The sequence below is a fragment of the Bactrocera neohumeralis genome, chromosome 3 (assembly GCF_024586455.1).
Source record: "Bactrocera neohumeralis isolate Rockhampton chromosome 3, APGP_CSIRO_Bneo_wtdbg2-racon-allhic-juicebox.fasta_v2, whole genome shotgun sequence".
Taxonomy (NCBI): Eukaryota; Metazoa; Arthropoda; class Insecta; order Diptera; family Tephritidae; genus Bactrocera; species Bactrocera neohumeralis.
In genome coordinates this window covers 23,122,105-23,139,664 of record NC_065920.1, presented here as the reverse complement: position 1 = coordinate 23,139,664, position 17,560 = coordinate 23,122,105, and the positions used below count along the sequence as shown (strand labels likewise).

Genomic DNA, 17,560 nt, shown 5'->3' with positions numbered 1-17,560 from the left:
TATTTGTTTACCAAGCTACATACATATGTATATGGACCAAGCCTTAAACCATTCTTATAGGCAATTGTTAATTTATCAAACCATCTAAATATATAATAATTGCAATAAATTTATAATGCTAGCAAAAGCAGCAAAATTAAAACGGAGAACAAAAATAAGAACAACAACAATAACAACAAAGTAAAAACTTCAACCATAGCGGCGAAGATTCAACCAATGCGCCAATACTCGCACTCGTCCACTCACAAGCGCGAATATACACACATACAACACATACAAATACATAAAAACAAAAACAAATGCAAAATGCACAAAAGCCGAATGGAGGGCCGTAACTTTGCGCTGCCAACAGCAACAAAAGCAAAGCACAGCACAATAAGAATGCTGCTATACGCACACACACACACGCACCCAAAAGCGCTAAGTGCGCACACACACACACCCGTTTAAAAAGAAGAATAAGACATAAAATACATATATGTATATACACTCAAGACCACAGATATTCATCCATTCACGCAACGTTTGGCATCGCACCGCAACCATACACACTGGCTCGGCAGTCACCCTTTGCTCCCCTTTTCCCCTTTGTTCCTCACTCAAACACTCATTTTGCGCCATAGCACTCGCCTACTCGGTCTACTCGCTGCGCTTGTTGTTACTGCCTTCGCGTCTGTTGTTGTTGTGCGTTTGCGTTTTTTGCTTTTTGCCTTTGTGAGGGAAAAAATCTTGTCTGCTCCGCCTTCATAAATAATTCATGGAATCAGAAAACGCGCGATAAAACAGAAAAAGTAAAAGAAAAAAAGAAAAAAGAAATAAATGAAAAGAAAAGAAAAATCAAAAGCGACAAACGCCTGTTGTAGAGATACTCACTCAAGAAGGTAGACACTTGCGCACGCACACATACACACACAAACACACACTTAGTATAAGCACTTGCTCTCCACTAGCTGTTCGGATAGGGCGGTTGGTTACACATGGCAACCCTGTGGCTGCTCGTGGAGTAGCTGTGGCTATGACTGTTTGGCAAATGTGCGTTTTGCTGTACAAAAATATATAATAAATTACAACAACAAAAATATACTACGTACACGGTAGTGGTAGCGTCAGAAATATCTGATTTACTATCTACTCAAATGAAATTATAAAAAATGTATATGCGTCAGCAATAAATTTGTTGAGAATTTTTTCAAAAATTTTTGAAGTTATTTTTAGTTTGAGGGAGCATAAAGGAAGCGCTAATGATTTAATAACATACGACTTGAAGCGTCGTTTCACATTTAGAGACCAAAATATGCTTTAAGGAGCTTCAACATTTTTATAATGGAACTAAATTGTTTTCAATTAATGCTAATTGAATCAAAATTAAGCGTTCGATTTGCTTGATTATACTTAAATTCAAAATAACTGTATATATTTCTGTTATATAACATTTATTTTGCCACTTCAAACGTAGAAGCATTATAATTATTTCTGTGAATCTTTATTATTGTTCGAAAGAACATTCTTTGGCATTTATTTTTTGAAAATTATCTCTTTCAAATGTTTCCGCGGTACGTCTCAGATCGTCTATCCGTTGAGTCCAATTTTCGATGACTCGTTCGAGCATTTCGACTGCTAACTGGCGAATGACACGCGCGATGTTTTGTTCCAAGGCCTGAATCGAAGCGGGATTGTCCGCATATACCTTAGGCTTTACATATCCCAACAGAAAAAAATCTAACGATGTCATATTACGCGATCTTAGTGCCTAATCGACTGGCCTAGAACGTGAAATTATCTACTCACCGAGGTGTTCTCTCAATAAATCAATTGATTGATGCGATGTGTGGGAAGTGGCGCCATTTTGTTGAAACCAAATGTCGCTGAGATCACGAGCTTCAATTTCAGGCATCAAATAGTCGGTTATCATGTCACGATAACGGTCGCCATTGAAGGTTACATTCTCACCGGCATCATTTTTGAAAAGATATGAACCGATGAGTCCACCAGTCATTTTTTTTAGATGAAATGGCAGCTCTTGAATCTCTTCAGGTCGCTCTTCGTCCTAAATGCGGCAATTTAGCTTGTATACATACCCACTGAGCCAGAAAAATGGCAAATCGGTGAACAAAATTTGCCTGGAAAGCCAAAACTTCTTCTTGGAACTTTTCAAGAGCCCATAGAGCGAAGCGATTTCTATTGGGAAGGTCGAGCGGCTTCAGTTCTAGCATGAGCTGTATTTTGTTCGCTTTCAATTTAAGATCTCGACGTAAAATGCGCAAGTCGTTCCATACGTCAGTCCGAGTTGCTGCGATCTTCGCAGAATCGACTCTTTACGGTCTTCGTGTACACTCTCAGCTACGGCTGCTACATTTTATTCACTGCGTGCTGGACGTGGTCTATTCATTCGGTCGAATATTATCTAATAATGAGTGCTAGTTCTCGAGATGGGTGATGATATTGCGAATAGTCCGCTGAGTTGGCCGATACATATGTTGATCATAAGTTAAACGAAGGGTGTCAAACACATTCTTTTCAGAAGGTGAATTTTCGTAGTAATGTTGAACGATTTGTAGACATTGTTCAGACGTAAGTCATTCCACGATGAAATGTCAAACTGAAAAAATAACATGACAGCTTGACAGGACTCACGCGGGATCTGACAAAGAAAAGGCTATTGATAAAAGTACCTATAATTGGATCACCTGGGCTAGACCATCTAAGTCCCTTAAAAAACGTTGACAACTTTTACTGAAATCAGGCTTCATTAGAAAATTATTTAAATGTATAAAAAACCTTGTATAGTGACATTTTGTTACAAAATGGCGACTATTGAGCAAATATTCGGATTCAATTGCTTGAAGGGGGTCTAAACGTCGGAGTTGGTGACTTCTAATTGTTATGTTCAATAGTCTCCAAGTACGTTCGTTCAATTCGAAAATTGCTATTGCAATTGCAAAATATCGCGTTTGACGCGCTAAAACTGATTGTCACAGAGGATTGATGAGGATTTTTTCGATTTTTTTATAATTTAAAACATTTTATGAAATTATATAAACTCTATATTTATCCAATAACTTTCGTCATTTTTTGGACAAGAATTTTTGCTCCTTGCTGGTAAAAAACTGGTCCAAGTGGATTTTGATGTTCTGATTTGTGGCTGAGGGTACTCCCATCCGAAAAATTTTGCAAAGATCGGAGCTAGTAATAGTCTGAAGGTACCATGTCTGGAGAATATGGTGTGTGTGGGTGGCGAGTTATCAAATTTGTCTAAGATTTCGTTTTATCCTGCTGGAATAGAACACATTTTCTATTGATCAATTTCAGCCTCTGCTGTTTGAGCGCATCACTCAATTTGTCCAGCTGATCACAATACAGGATTAATCACGGTATTGTCGGACAAAAGCGCAAAATAAACGATATCTTTGAAATGTCATAAAACAGATAGCATAACCTTTTTTGGTAACTATCAGCCTTCGAAGTGGTTCAAAATTGGATCGCTTTTTTGACATTTGATTAGCAAATCTCAGTCGTTAAGCTGGCGAAAGAAATTTCGTTCTGTAAGTGCATGAGGAATACAAATGTCATGCTTTGAAATTAATCCTAAACGTTTCATGTGCTTGTAAACCGACGCGTTAGATAAATTTAATCTTTCAGCAAACTCTCGAATTTTTATGCGATGATTTGCCTTGATATCGATCAAAAAGTTTGAAAATTTTGTTTTACAAACAAACCTTACTTTATCAGCTGTTTAAATATATAACGGTAATGCGTTTAAGTGTGAAGTTAGCTGTGAAAAATTCAGCTGTTGTCATCAAACAAAAGTAACTAGTGAACGACCAATAATAATCGGTACAATAAAAAAATGGCGAAAAAGTTTCCCTGAACATTTTATTGAATATTATATTATTTGCTACAAAAATATATCAAATCTACCCAAAAACCTATAAAACCTTTGACACTTCTACGTTTTTTCCATCCACATGTCAATATAATCACGATTATTTTCTGCTTTACAAAAAATTTTAATACAAAATCTGCTACCAAATTTCACCCAAAATATTTTTATCACTTAAATTATGTACTTTTACCCTTTAACCTTAAATATCCGCCAGGCTTATGGCGCAAATAACACGAATACCCAGAAAACGGAAATGCAAATAGACACAAATTCGTTTGCAGCAAGATATTTTCAGAAATAAAAAATGCAGAACCAAAAGAAAATTACCAAAAAAATTCAAGATTTCCAACAGCTAAATGAAAAAAAATCAGACTTGCTTGCCACGCTGGCAATTCGGCCGGATAAAACGGCATTTAAAAACATTTAAGACGCAGGCAAAGGAAAAAAACTTGCAACATGACATGCCGAAGTTTTTGTGCCGTTACAGCAACTCACACTTGTGCCAAAAAGCCTTACGCAGCAAGTATAGCAAAAGTCCTTACACCAAATCGCTTCTATATGCGCCCGCACATATTTACAAAAAAGAAAAAATAAAAAAATGAAAACAAAGAAAAAAGGTAAAACAAGTCTTCCCATTGAGCTTAAGCAGCAAAGAGTCCGCCAACTTTGTTAATCCGTCGTGCTCGTCTTCTTTGCCACACTTTCATGCACCTTCTGCTGCGATTCTAAAATTCTGCAGATTCTTCGTTTTGTACATTTTCCGCCATTTTGGTAAATAAGTTGCATACACACGCACAAATACATACGTATAAGTATATAGCGCATATTTAGAGGGTTACTATGTGCTGCATTGATTTTTTTTTTCGCACAACTCATACACACACCTATATTTATATGTATATCACTTCCTCTCTCTTATCTTACTATTTTTGCTGCTATTCCCTTTCCTAATTTCACCACCTATCCACCGGGACGTATACTTAACTTACTTGCATTCCCTCGACAGAATCGTAACTGCTCCGCATTTTGCTACTTTTGTGCTACGACACACACATACAAGTGAGTAAGTGTGTATATATGTATTATTATATGTATATACTTAAACTTTTTCCTCTTAAAAGTGTGTGTGTGTGTGTATTTATGCGCACTTTTTCCACACTTTTGCAAGTTTGTCTTCATTTAGTTGCTGTCGTTTTTGTTTATTTTTTGTGAGTGGTGGTGGGGGTCCACAGGCAAGGTATGTAAGTTGCAAAAAATTGCAAGCACACAAAAGTTAGTAAAAAATGCCACTAAAAGAACGTTAAATGTGCGTAATAACGTTGAAGTTTTCATTTCGTTTATTATGAAGGATGGCATATTCCACTTGCCAAGTCCCCCGAGCGGCACTACAACTCACGTCTCGGCACGCTTTTGTGTATCTGTGTATGTGTGTGCGTAATTTTGCTTTAATAGAAATTTAAGTTTTGCGAGGATATAACGTTTTATGGCAAACTGGGGAAAACTTGTAGGCATATACTTATATGTATATGTAGATATACATACATACATATATGTACATGTGTATGTATATGCATTAAGGTGCTCCTAAAAAAATTTTAATGAAATTAATTTAATAAAAAATTTAAATTTCACCAGAGTCCCAGCATGGATAAAAATATTATTTATTAAATTTTTCGCACTAAGGTGCTCCTAAAAATCAAATCAATTTAAATTTATACAATTTTTAAGTTTCATCCGCTCACTTAGTGCCACCATGGTTAAAAATTTTATTTATTATTTTTTTTCATTGGAGTGTTCCAAAAATAAATAAAATTTAATTAAGTAAATATTTTTTTTAAATTTCACCACCTCAATGAGTGCCCCCAGGGATATAAATATTACTTAGTAAATTACGTGCTTAAAGTAACATTTAGCGTATGTCAAAAAGGTTAAAGGACAAGTTGATAGAGATGAAAAAAATCAATTCTTCTGTGGGGTATATAAATTAGTATGCGATACTTTTGATTACTATCGATGCTGAATACGAAAAAATATTTTATATTTTCGAGTCTCCATAGACAAATTAAATTCTGTGCGTGATGTAACTCAATTTAATTACTTCCAATCATTACCCAAATTTATACGTGATATATTCAGCCATAATAGTGTAGATTTAAAACCTGAAGTTTGAAAAATTTTTCTTCATATTTTTTTTTTTTTGAGAATTAAGGCACACCCTAAAAAATTTTTTTTTATTAAAATTGGTTTATAAAAATTAATTTTTGCTTCTTATGTTCGAAAAACGTTTTGGCAATTACACTTTGAGCTTTTAAGATATATTTTTTTTTACTCTTTAAGATATTTTTTTTTAAAAACCGAACTTAAACAAAATTGGTCAAAAATTTTTTCCCTCAAAATTAAAAAAAAAAATATTATTTAAAAAAATTAAGTAAAATAATTATTTTTTTTTGTACAGTAGCTAAAGTTTAAAAAATTTGCCTTCAAACATTTTTTTCGACAATTAAGGCACACCCTAAAAAATTCTTTTTACTAATATTAGCTTAAATTAATTTTGATTTATTATGCTCAAAAAAAGTGTTTGAAAATTACTATTTAAATTTTTCAGATTTTTTTTTCAATTTCTAAGAAGTATACTTAAATTTTATACGAATTTTTCATTAAAAAATGTTGATCAAAATTGTTTTTTCTTCGAAATTTAAGTACAATATTTTTTTTGGTGGTTGAGTAGCTGAAGTTTGAAAATGAATCTTCAAAAATTTTAAATTTCAACAATTTTCTTCAGGAAAATTAAAAAATTATTATCTTTAGTATTTGTTTAGAAATATTAAAAAAATGTCTTCAAAAATTTTAAGTAAAAAAAAAATTTTTAATAAATTAAAAAAAAAATTTCTTTCGTAAAATGTTTTCTACAGAAAGAAATCTTTAACAAACAATTTTCTTTATTAAAAACATTTTTTTTTCTTTAGTAATATTTTCTTTAGAAATTTTTATTTATTTATTTTTTTGTAATATTAATTAATAAATGTAATTTTTGGTTTTTAAGTTCAAAAAGTAGCTGAAATTACACTTTGAAATTCCTATAAATATTTTTCTTTAACTTTTTAAGTTAAAAAATATATATTTTTGATTAACAAATTTTGGTCAAAAAATTTTTTTTGCTCAAAATTCAAGCGAAATATTTTTTTTGTGAGTTCTATATGATTATTAATAATTTTAAACAATTCAAGTTCTCGAATTTTCAAACATACAACAACAAATGCGTGTATTTAAGCTTTCTGCTTTAATCAATATAGAATTTCCCATATTTGGACTCTTTCTGCGGTGCAGAGAAATATGAAAAATATAAATGAATAAATGTGTGTATATATTGTTCTATGTACGCATGTGTGAATTGAAAAAAATATTTCTATGTATTCGTATTTTTACTTAGCCGCCATTTTTTTCCAAGACCACAAAAAAAGGAATAAATTCATTTCAATTTGCGGCAGAAATAATTTATAATACAAAAACATTGAACACGTCAAAAATTTATAATATAATACCAAACCGAATTTTTACTGTAAAATAAAGTGAAGAGGAAAATACAAAATATGGCATAATAAATCACAAAAATCTGGAAAAAAGTACTATATGTAGTTGAGTTTGAAAATTAAGCAGATTAAAATATTTCCACCGAAAAAATCATAACGGAATTAATTACGAAAACCGCAGAGAAACAATTTACTTTTTGAGGATTTTGAAAAAAAAATAAATAGAAATAATTGGAATAGATTTAAATTGACTGAGTGTAAGCAGATTATTTCGATTATTTTTAGTTTTTGATTGGAAAATAAGCAAAAACTGATTTTTAAGGCTTCAAAAGCATGTACTGAAGTGCTTATTGTGGGCAAAAAATAGTGAGACTTTTTAATTTCAATTTCAGACTAAGACCCATTCGTCGAAATATTGTTTTCTAGGTTGATATGACTGTCAGTGACAGCTGGAGCCAAAAAAAATTTATTAGAATTTTAAAAATGCAAAATTACCCATACTTACTTTTGTCATATTTTCTGCTCATTCGACGTTGATGCATTAATTTGCACTAGCGAAAAAATTTTATTATAAAAATGCAAATGTTCTGAAGTGGAGAGCGTGTGCTAAATAAATTTAAAAAAAATTTTGCATAAATTATTGTTAGACAATACTAAAAAAAATTTAAAAGCCTTTTTATGTATTTTTTCATTTATTTTATTTTGTTTATAAACAAAAATTCCAACTCATTCTGGCCAATTCATATGTATAGTATACGCAAAAATTATTTTAGTGCATTAATTAAATATCTAAGCATATAAATATACATATGTATGTATATCTAAAGCAATATTTCACAATTAATGCTTTTCGAAAATATAAATTGATTTTTCGAATATTATTAAATTTGCAATAACCTAATTTTGAATAATAAAAATATTATTAACTTTTTAATTACTTAATTTTTAATAAAAAAAATATCATTACCTTTGATGAATGAAGATTTTTAATAAAAATATCATTTAATAAAAAAATCATTTTTTTTTTACAGAAAAACAACGTTTATCACTTTGCGTGGGCTGTGGCGGTCAAATTCACGATCAGTACATCCTGCGTGTCGCCCCCGATCTGGAATGGCATGCGGCATGCCTCAAGTGTCAGGAATGCCGACAATTTCTGGACGAAAGCTGTACGTGTTTTGTGCGTGACGGCAAGACGTACTGTAAGCGTGATTATGTTAGGTGAGTAGCGCAAGCAGATAGTCATTGTTATAAGCCATTCATAATAGCATGGAAATGAATATAAAATTAATAATAAATTAGCACATTTGCTATTGAGTAAAAAAAAAATAAAAAAAATAAAATAAAATAAAAAATTAAATAAAATAAAATAAATAAAATAAAATCAAATCAAAGAAAATAAAACAGCTAAACCAAAAAATATATAAAAAATCTAAGCATTTTTTAAAAGTTATATATCGTCACCTGAAATGCAAAACAACGTGTCAAAAAAAATCGAAGTTGAGTTTTTCGTTGCTTATGACATCACGTTACATATACATATGTATATAGCATAAAATTTTCAGCTTCCGCTCTCGGATATATCCAATATATAATCGATATATAACCATCTTATAACCATAGAAATAACCAATATATAACCAATTTATAACCAAAACTCCAATTTTTTTCAATAAGAGTGGTTTCTATTATATCGTTTTTCCTTTACCTGCAAACTCATGAAAAGTGATGTTAATTATTTTGCATTTTAGGTAACGATATGCTACATACAAATACACGCTTTAGTGTGAACTTTGCCTGAACAGATTTATTTTTACTCCTCAGCACGCTTATGTTTATTTAATCATAGTTGTGGTTGCTTTGCCATGAACTGCGAGTCTCTATGTTATTATACTTATATATAAATAAATTTTGTACATTTTTGTTGTTGTTTCCGCAATTAGTTTGATTTTGCTGAAATTTCCGCATGGCAACGATTGGAGTTCCTTTGAAAATAGTACAGAAATGTCAGGCGCTTTAAACACGCTCTTGCTTGCTTCTCGCGATGCCACGCGCCCACTTTCTTGGCTATTTATAGATCTCAAAGTCGTGAGGCGCTTAAGACCTACTTTAATGTGATTCACTTACATATGTACATGTCTAATATAACAGAAAAAATAATAATTTGAGTCATTTGATCATCTGATTATGATATACTTATATACCTGTATTGCTTAGGGATGGTTATTTTGAAGAATTTTACCTAAAAATATGACTTCAGGATAATAAATTGAAAGAATTTAACCCTGGATGTGCTTTGTTAGACGATTCGACTAAGAATCAAACAGCAAAATAACGATGCCCGTCCAGAATTAAGAATTAAGTACTATATATGGGAATAAATGTTATGACAGATATTTATCATATCTTAATAAGATACAAGTTTTCATTTCATTAAACATGGACTGGTCACATTTTTTAGTTATTGAAATAATTGTAGTGAATTTTTTTATTCAGAAAGTCCTTAGAGCTTTGCGTCCACAGCCTGTAAGCGCATCTCCATAATCTTTACAAGTCTTTACGCGTATTAAATTAGGTTAGATTAGCCTGGGAGAGTAATGTGCCACGCATAGACAAGTTTTGGTCCTTTGCAATATTAAATGGAGTTCAGTTACGAGGTTCGTAAGGAATAGCCTTCCTCAGGTAGATCATTTCATCGCGTTTTGATCTTTCTTACTATGCTTCTGTCCAGATTTTCGTAAAGACAATGTATGGATTTACCAATGCCGGTCACGTTTTCAGTCGTAATCGTCCACTATCTCATGCCGATATACGAAACGAGGCCTTGGTTTCTACTTGGCTGTCCACGTAGATGTTAACTGTGGAGCTCTCTGCCGAGGCATTAGACTTCGCGGTTTTTCCAATAGCACAAACCTCTGCTTGAAAAAGACTGCAGTACTCCGGCAGGTTAAAAAGCTGTCTTATACCTAACTCTGGACAGTATATATAATCATATAAAGCCTCATCAGGTAGTCGGTGCTTACCAAACCGCCATTACCAACCGAACTTTGCCCAAAGGTTCTATGTGAATATTTTCTTGTAGCCAATAGTCGCCACCTGATTTTGCCGCGCAGCTTTCAGCGAAGAGGTCTATAGGTGGCAGAGCTCCTGTTATATGTACTCGTACATAGGCAGATTTTTGTAACCCTGTCCACCACACTACTGCAACGTAGAGAGGAATTGGTCTCAGACAGCAGCTTATACTGCTTTTTGGATCTATTATACATATGTACGCTCATATACATATATGGTAATAAATTTATATTTAATTGTACCCAGAAGGGATGAGTCTAATTGTATTTACTACTCTAATTGTTGTCAATAGCAAAAAAACAGGCGACTAGTCTTAGTTTTGATCGCGTTTCAGGATCCTTATGTTCCAGCATCTCCTATGGAAGCACAAATTGTAAACTTCGGTACCTTACTGAATATAATTCTAGAGAGTGAAATAAAGAAATATCTTTTTTAATCTGCCCTAAGACGTTTCAAACCAATATATACCAGTTACACCCGTTAGTTATTCACTTAAAGCTACTTTATACCAAATGGTACACGCAAGAGCTGAGCTCAGAACAAATTTGTGGTCAACTGTAAGCTATAGAAAGAGAGAGAGCGAGAGGAGAAAGATGGAGTGGTGCGTCTGTACACTATTAAAAAAAAATAATAATAATTTTCGTAGACGATTTCGCACTACGTACGAATATATATAAATATCCAGAGGTGCGACTAAAGCTTCTGCTTATAGATTCATATAACTAGATGCTATAAAATAATATTGACATGTTAATTTGAGCACACAAAAAATCAGCTGATGAAATCTACGCAATTAGCAGTGTGAGATTTAAAAAAGTTTATAATTAGACTTTGAGGTTATGTCCGAAATTGACTGGTGGCAAGTGCGTGGTCACATGATTGTGGATGAAATGCGGTGTTTATGTTGTTAGGAGCAGCCGATTGAAATGAATAATAATAAAAATAAGCTAATTACTGGTAACATAGAGGAAATGGGAGAGCGGGAAAAAGAGAGCAACTAAACGAGAGTGAGAGAGAAAGAAAAAAGACAGAGATAGAACGATCAATATCATTTATGACTGGATATCCGATTTTTTGAAATGAATGTAGTGCAGTTAAGTATAATGAGAGCCAGTGAAAAAGAGAAAGCGAGAGTGAGAGAGGGAGAGGAAGAGAGAAAAAAACCAAAAGAAAGAGATAGAACGATAAATATTAGATATGACTGGAAAAAATTTTTTAAAAGAATTTAGATTTTTTTGAATTTTTTTATTTATTTTATTTTATTTTTCAATTTAGATTTTACTTTATTTTTTTGTTGTTTTTAATTTTACAAAATAATTTTTTTTTAGTACAGTCGCCTCATAAATATGAAAGCACATATTTATTTTTATATATTTTTATTTTTTTATTATAATTTTTTTTTTATAAAAAAATTCAAATAATTTTTTTTTCAACCAATCAATCACTTCTGCCGCGCTTCTGCATATTTACCACAAGAAATACCGTCAATATGCAAATGAATTGTACAAATTAAAATCTCCGAGCGCAAATTTGTACTCCACTACAATGGCATTTAGCAAATCTTCGATAAATAATGCGACAACAAAAGCATTTAAATAACAATGTGCGAGTATTTAACTCCGGTAGCCGAAATGCGCACACACCAACACACATACACACACACACGCGCATGTATTTATTTACAAATGTAGGTGTATAATAATTATAGCAAATATTTGTAAATAAACTTGTTTTTGTAACAAAACATGCGCGCTGTAGAAAGATGAAAATGCTTTACAAAAACAAGAACAAAACAACAACAATGCAACAATATTCAAATGCGGTGTTGCGGTGTTGCCGTGTACGAAAATGCCTCAATTTGTTTAACGATCCGACGATATACTCTAATAAAAGCTGTTAAACAGTTAAAAATAAACTTTGGCAGCATAGAGCAAACGCTTTGTAGTTGTTTATGTGTTTGTGCCGGCGCTGGCACTACCGTTGCCACTGTGTGCACAATGTACATGCGTAAACATTTAAATAATTCATTAACACGCGCCAGGCAATCGATAAAAAATTAGCACAATTTTCACCTCAAAATAAATAAACTCAAATAACGTCAAATAAAATGAGAAATAGATACAAAAATTAAAAAATTTAATAATAAAAAAAAAAAAAAATAAAAATAAAATAAATAACTTTTTTTACACACAATTTTTTTATTTATTTAAATGCCCTACCAGCGCTATATACGCTTTAAAGTTATGAAAATTCATTTTGTATAGATAAATTTAAAGTAAACAAGGAAATATAAACAAAGCACTGCACACACTTAGAATTTGTTAATAAATTCACAAAGCAATTTATCCAAATAAAAATTTGTTTAAATATTTAAATTACATGGTCGTGTAAGCAATAAAAATATGAAATTTTTACGATAATGTGGCAAGGTTGAGAAATACCTATACACTTGGTTGCATTCTTTGTTGTAAAATTTTTGTAAATCATAAAAACGTGATTTTTCTTTACAAAAGTATGGCAAGGTCATTTAATAACTATACAATTTTTTGCTTGTTTTTGTTGTAATTCTTGATTTTTCTTATTTCCCGTACTTATTTTATAAAATCCTTGATTTTTATTAAAAAAATAAATTTTATGGTCGTGTAAACAATAAAAATATGAAATTTTTTCAGTAATGTGGCAAGGTTATAAAACGGCTATACACTTGGTGGCATTTCGTGTTGTAGAAACATAAAAGCATGATTTTTAACCAAAATAAGGCAGGCTTTTTTTATAATATACAAAAATTATATATATGTATGTACAATAGAGTGATTCCAAAAAAAAAAAATTTTTTTTTCGTTTTGTACTCGGAAAAATAGGTTCCTGGACACCTCTAAGAAAGCCTCTCCAAACATGAGTTTTTAATTGTAACGGGAAGGTCCTCCTACATACAGTTTTCTATATTTTCATATTATCAGATAGAAAAGTCTTTATGATTTTTAACTAAAGGCATATTGTTTTTTTTATTAAACGTTTAAAAGATATTTACAGTTAAAGTTTGATTATTTTTGGGAAAATTTTTTATTTCTTATGAATTTTATAACTCAATGGAAAAAAATTATTATGAATGATGAAATTCACAGTTTTGTAGGAAATTTACTGCTCTATAAAAATGGTCTTATTTGTTTTTCGATTAATGCATATTATATATGTACTCTGAAAAATGTACATTGCCTCTCCAAAAATCTATTCATAATAATAATATTTTTTTATCACTCTTGTACAATGTACATTGCTTGTTTTTGTTGTAATTTTTTTTTTTATTTCCTGTAGTTGTTTTTAAACATAAAATCTTGAATTTTTATTACAAAAATAAATTTTGTGGTTGTGTGAGCAATAAAAAGATAAATTTTTCTACAATAATATGGCAAGGTTTACTTGTTTTTGTTGTAAATCTTAATTTTTTTAAACTTCATTCAAAAAAACTATAATTTTTAAAAACATTCTTCATGCAATCAATAAAACTTTCATTTTTTCACAAAAATATGGCAGCACCACAAAATTATATACATGATTTTACATTTGGTTGCATTTTTTTGTTTGTAGATTTTATTTTTTTCAGTTCAAAATTCATAAAAATATGATTTTTTACAGTAATATGGCAGTTTAACAAGGTTATTAAGAAATATTTGTTGTATTTGGTTGTATTTTTTGTTGTAAAATTTAATTTTCTATTTATATTTTCATTAAAAAAAAATTATGATTTATATTACAAAAGTAAATTACGATATTATTTCAGTCATATGAATATAATTTTTCTACAATATGGCAACTTAACAAGGTTATAAACATGACTATACACTTGGTTGTATTAATTATTATTATTTTAATAATAGTTTCAAATAACCTCATCAATTTTATAACAAAAATAAATAACACAGTTTTTATTATTTATGATTTATTTATGGCTTTATGACTTTTTTGAAAAATATATGGCAAGGTCATATATACAAAAGCTGTTATTTTTTATTTTCTATATTTTGTATTTAAGAAATTCTATACTTTCATTTGGAAAATAAATTTAATACTTTTTTTAAGCTTTGAAAGTGTAATTTTGCTTCAACAATCTGGCAACTTTAAAATATTATTTATATTATTTTTATTTTATTTTGTTCAAAAAAAAAAAACCTTATAAATTTAATTACTTAAATATATGGCTTTGTATGTTTTTATGGCTTTATTATTTTTCTAAAAAAATATGGCAAGGTCACATACATAAATTTAATGTTTTTATTAATTTTGTTTTTTAATTCAATACTTTTATTTGAAAAATAAATTTCGTGTTTATGTGAGCTAAAAATCTATGACTTTTCTTCAACAATATGGCAACTTTAAAATATTATTTCTAAAAAAATATGGCAGGGTCACAAACATAAATTTAAATTTATTCATTTCATTTATTTATAAATTCTTATATAAAAATTCAATACTTTTGTTTGAGAAATAAATTTCATTTTGCAAGCTATGAAAGTAAAAGTTGTCTTCAATAATATGGCAACTTTAAAATATTATCTAAATTAATTTTACATTATTATTATTATATTATTTTTAATAAAATAAATCAACTGTGAAAAAATTCATAAAAAAATACAATAATATGGCAGCTTTGCAAGGTTATATACACTTGGTTGCATATTTTTGTTGTAAATTTTAATTAAAAAAAACAATAAATTAAGAAAAAAACCAAAAAAAATATAGCAAATAGAAATTATATAGTTTTTATATTTTTATGGCTATAAGATTAAAAAATAAAATGGCAAGGTCAAATACATACAGAATTTTTTTGTTTTCTTTGTTTTTATTTGAAAAATGATTCTTTATTGGCAAAAAAATTTCTGGTCATGTAAGCCATGAGAATATGATTTATATTTAACAATATGGCAACTCTAAAATATTATACTTACGGATGTTTACTTGTTTTTGGTGTAAATTTAATTTTTTTATTTAAAAGAATATGTTGCTAAAAAAATATATTTCTATATATCTCTTATAATACGGCAACTCTAAACATTTTATTTTTTTGTAATTTTATAAGTTTTTGTTGAAACTTTGTTCTGTATTTTTTTTTATTTAAAAAATTAAGTTTTATTTGAAAAAAATATTAATTTTCAAGTTATCCATGAAAATATGATTTATTTTTGACAATATGGCAACTTAAAAATTTATTTTCAAGTTGTTTTTGTTGTAAATTTAAATTTAAAATTTTTTTATTTAAAAGAATATGTATGCCAAAAAAAATTTTTTTCTCCAATAATATGGCAACTTTAAAAATAAAAAAAGGTTACTTTTTGTTGTAACTTTAAAGATGTTTATTTAAAAATTTTACTTAAAATTTTGTAATGATTTTGATTTGAAATATTTTTATTTATTTTTCAAATATTTATAATTTTCATTACAAAAATAACAATATCAAGTTTTGCTATACATATCATTATTTGTAAAAAAAATATTAGAAAAGTAATAATAAATATTGGTAAAAAATAGAAAAAAAAATTATACTATATAGTTTTTTCTAACGATAAAACAATACAATATTTTTTTTAATATCAATAATAAACGTATTATACAATTTTTTTTTAATTTTCCCCCTTCTTATGTTGAATATTAAAAAAAATATTTATAGCAAAAATAATAATAAATTTTAATAAAAAAATGTTTAAAATAAATATATTATACACTATATAATTATTTTTAACTAATTTAACAACTATAATTCTTCAAATATTTTTTTTAATCTCAAACAATTTTCCTCCCAATTTTAGGTTATTTGGTACAAAATGTGATAAATGCGGCAACTCATTTAGTAAAAATGACTTTGTGATGCGCGCAAAAACGAAAATCTTTCATATTGAATGCTTTCGTTGTTCGGCGTGTGCGAGACAGCTGCTGCCAGGTAAATATTTTATTATAACAAACAACAAATAAAATAATTAAATTCTATTAATTCTGCTATTTTTCTGCTGCAGGCGATGAGTTTGCGTTGCGAGATGGCGGCATTTTATATTGTAAAGAAGATCATGATGTTCTAGAGAAATCCTCACAAAGTAGTCTAACGTCATCATCCATAGAGAGCAACAACAATAATAGTAGTAGTAATAATAATAACACGAGTCTTAGTAATAATAATCATTCCAGCGAGTTGGGTTCAATGTCAGGTGAGCCAGCAATAAAATTATTATTTTTTATTTTAACTATATTATTGGTAATTATTAGTGATGTCTATAAATAATAGGCTTTTAATTTGTTAGTTACATATTATAAATATTTATTTTTATATGAAATGAGATATTATAAAAAATTTTTACAACCAACAAATAAGCAACTAGATTCACTTGAACTATTTCATACTTAACCAAATGATGTATCTGCGATTTCCAGCTGTCAATATTTTTCGTTATAAACTGCTAATAAGCTCTCGGGATCTTATGTGATCGGAGAGATAAGCCGTCAAGGAAATAAAAATCATAACAGAAGGTGTCACTGTGTCACACTTTTCTCATTAACTAAGAGCTTTTGGAGCTTTTTTAGTCAACAAAATCAAAGCTGCGGCTTTTGGTTTTAAATACGGTCCGCAATAAACTGCGGATCGACTTTCTGAGTAAGACTTAGTTCAACGAAAAGCATAAGAACCTTAAAAAAGTGAAAGCTTTCTCATGATACATAAGCTTTTTGAACCAATAAAACAGTTTTTCATAGTTAGCCAAATAATGTATCCACTACTGTCAATATTTTCCTTATTAACTGCTAATAAGCTCTCGCGATGTTAGGTGATCGGAGAGATATCATAAGAGCCGTGAAGGAAATAAAAATCAGAACAAAGTTGTCAATCTTTCCTTATTAACTAAGAGCTTTTGGAGCTTTTTTGGTCAACAAAATCAAAGTTGCAACTTTCAGTTTTAAATATAGTCTTCTATACTATGCGGATCGACTTTCCGAGAAAGACTCAGATCAACGGAAAATATAAGAACCTTCAAAGAAGTAAATGCTTTCTCATGCCACGTAAGCTTTTTGAACCAATAAATCAAAGAAACAG

General features: G+C 29.6%; 1 protein-coding gene across 1 annotated transcript in view; it reads left to right on the top strand.

Annotated features, from left to right (window-relative positions):
- LOC126752746 (insulin gene enhancer protein isl-1) overlaps window positions 1–17,560 on the top strand; it is an 86,866-nt gene that overhangs the window by 58,197 nt on the left and 11,109 nt on the right. Inside the window, exons 2-4 of the mRNA XM_050463708.1 lie at window positions 8,445–8,634; window positions 16,290–16,420; window positions 16,494–16,682. Coding sequence (XP_050319665.1) covers window positions 8,445–8,634; window positions 16,290–16,420; window positions 16,494–16,682 — 510 coding nt within the window. The remainder of the gene's footprint in view (window positions 1–8,444; window positions 8,635–16,289; window positions 16,421–16,493; window positions 16,683–17,560) is intronic.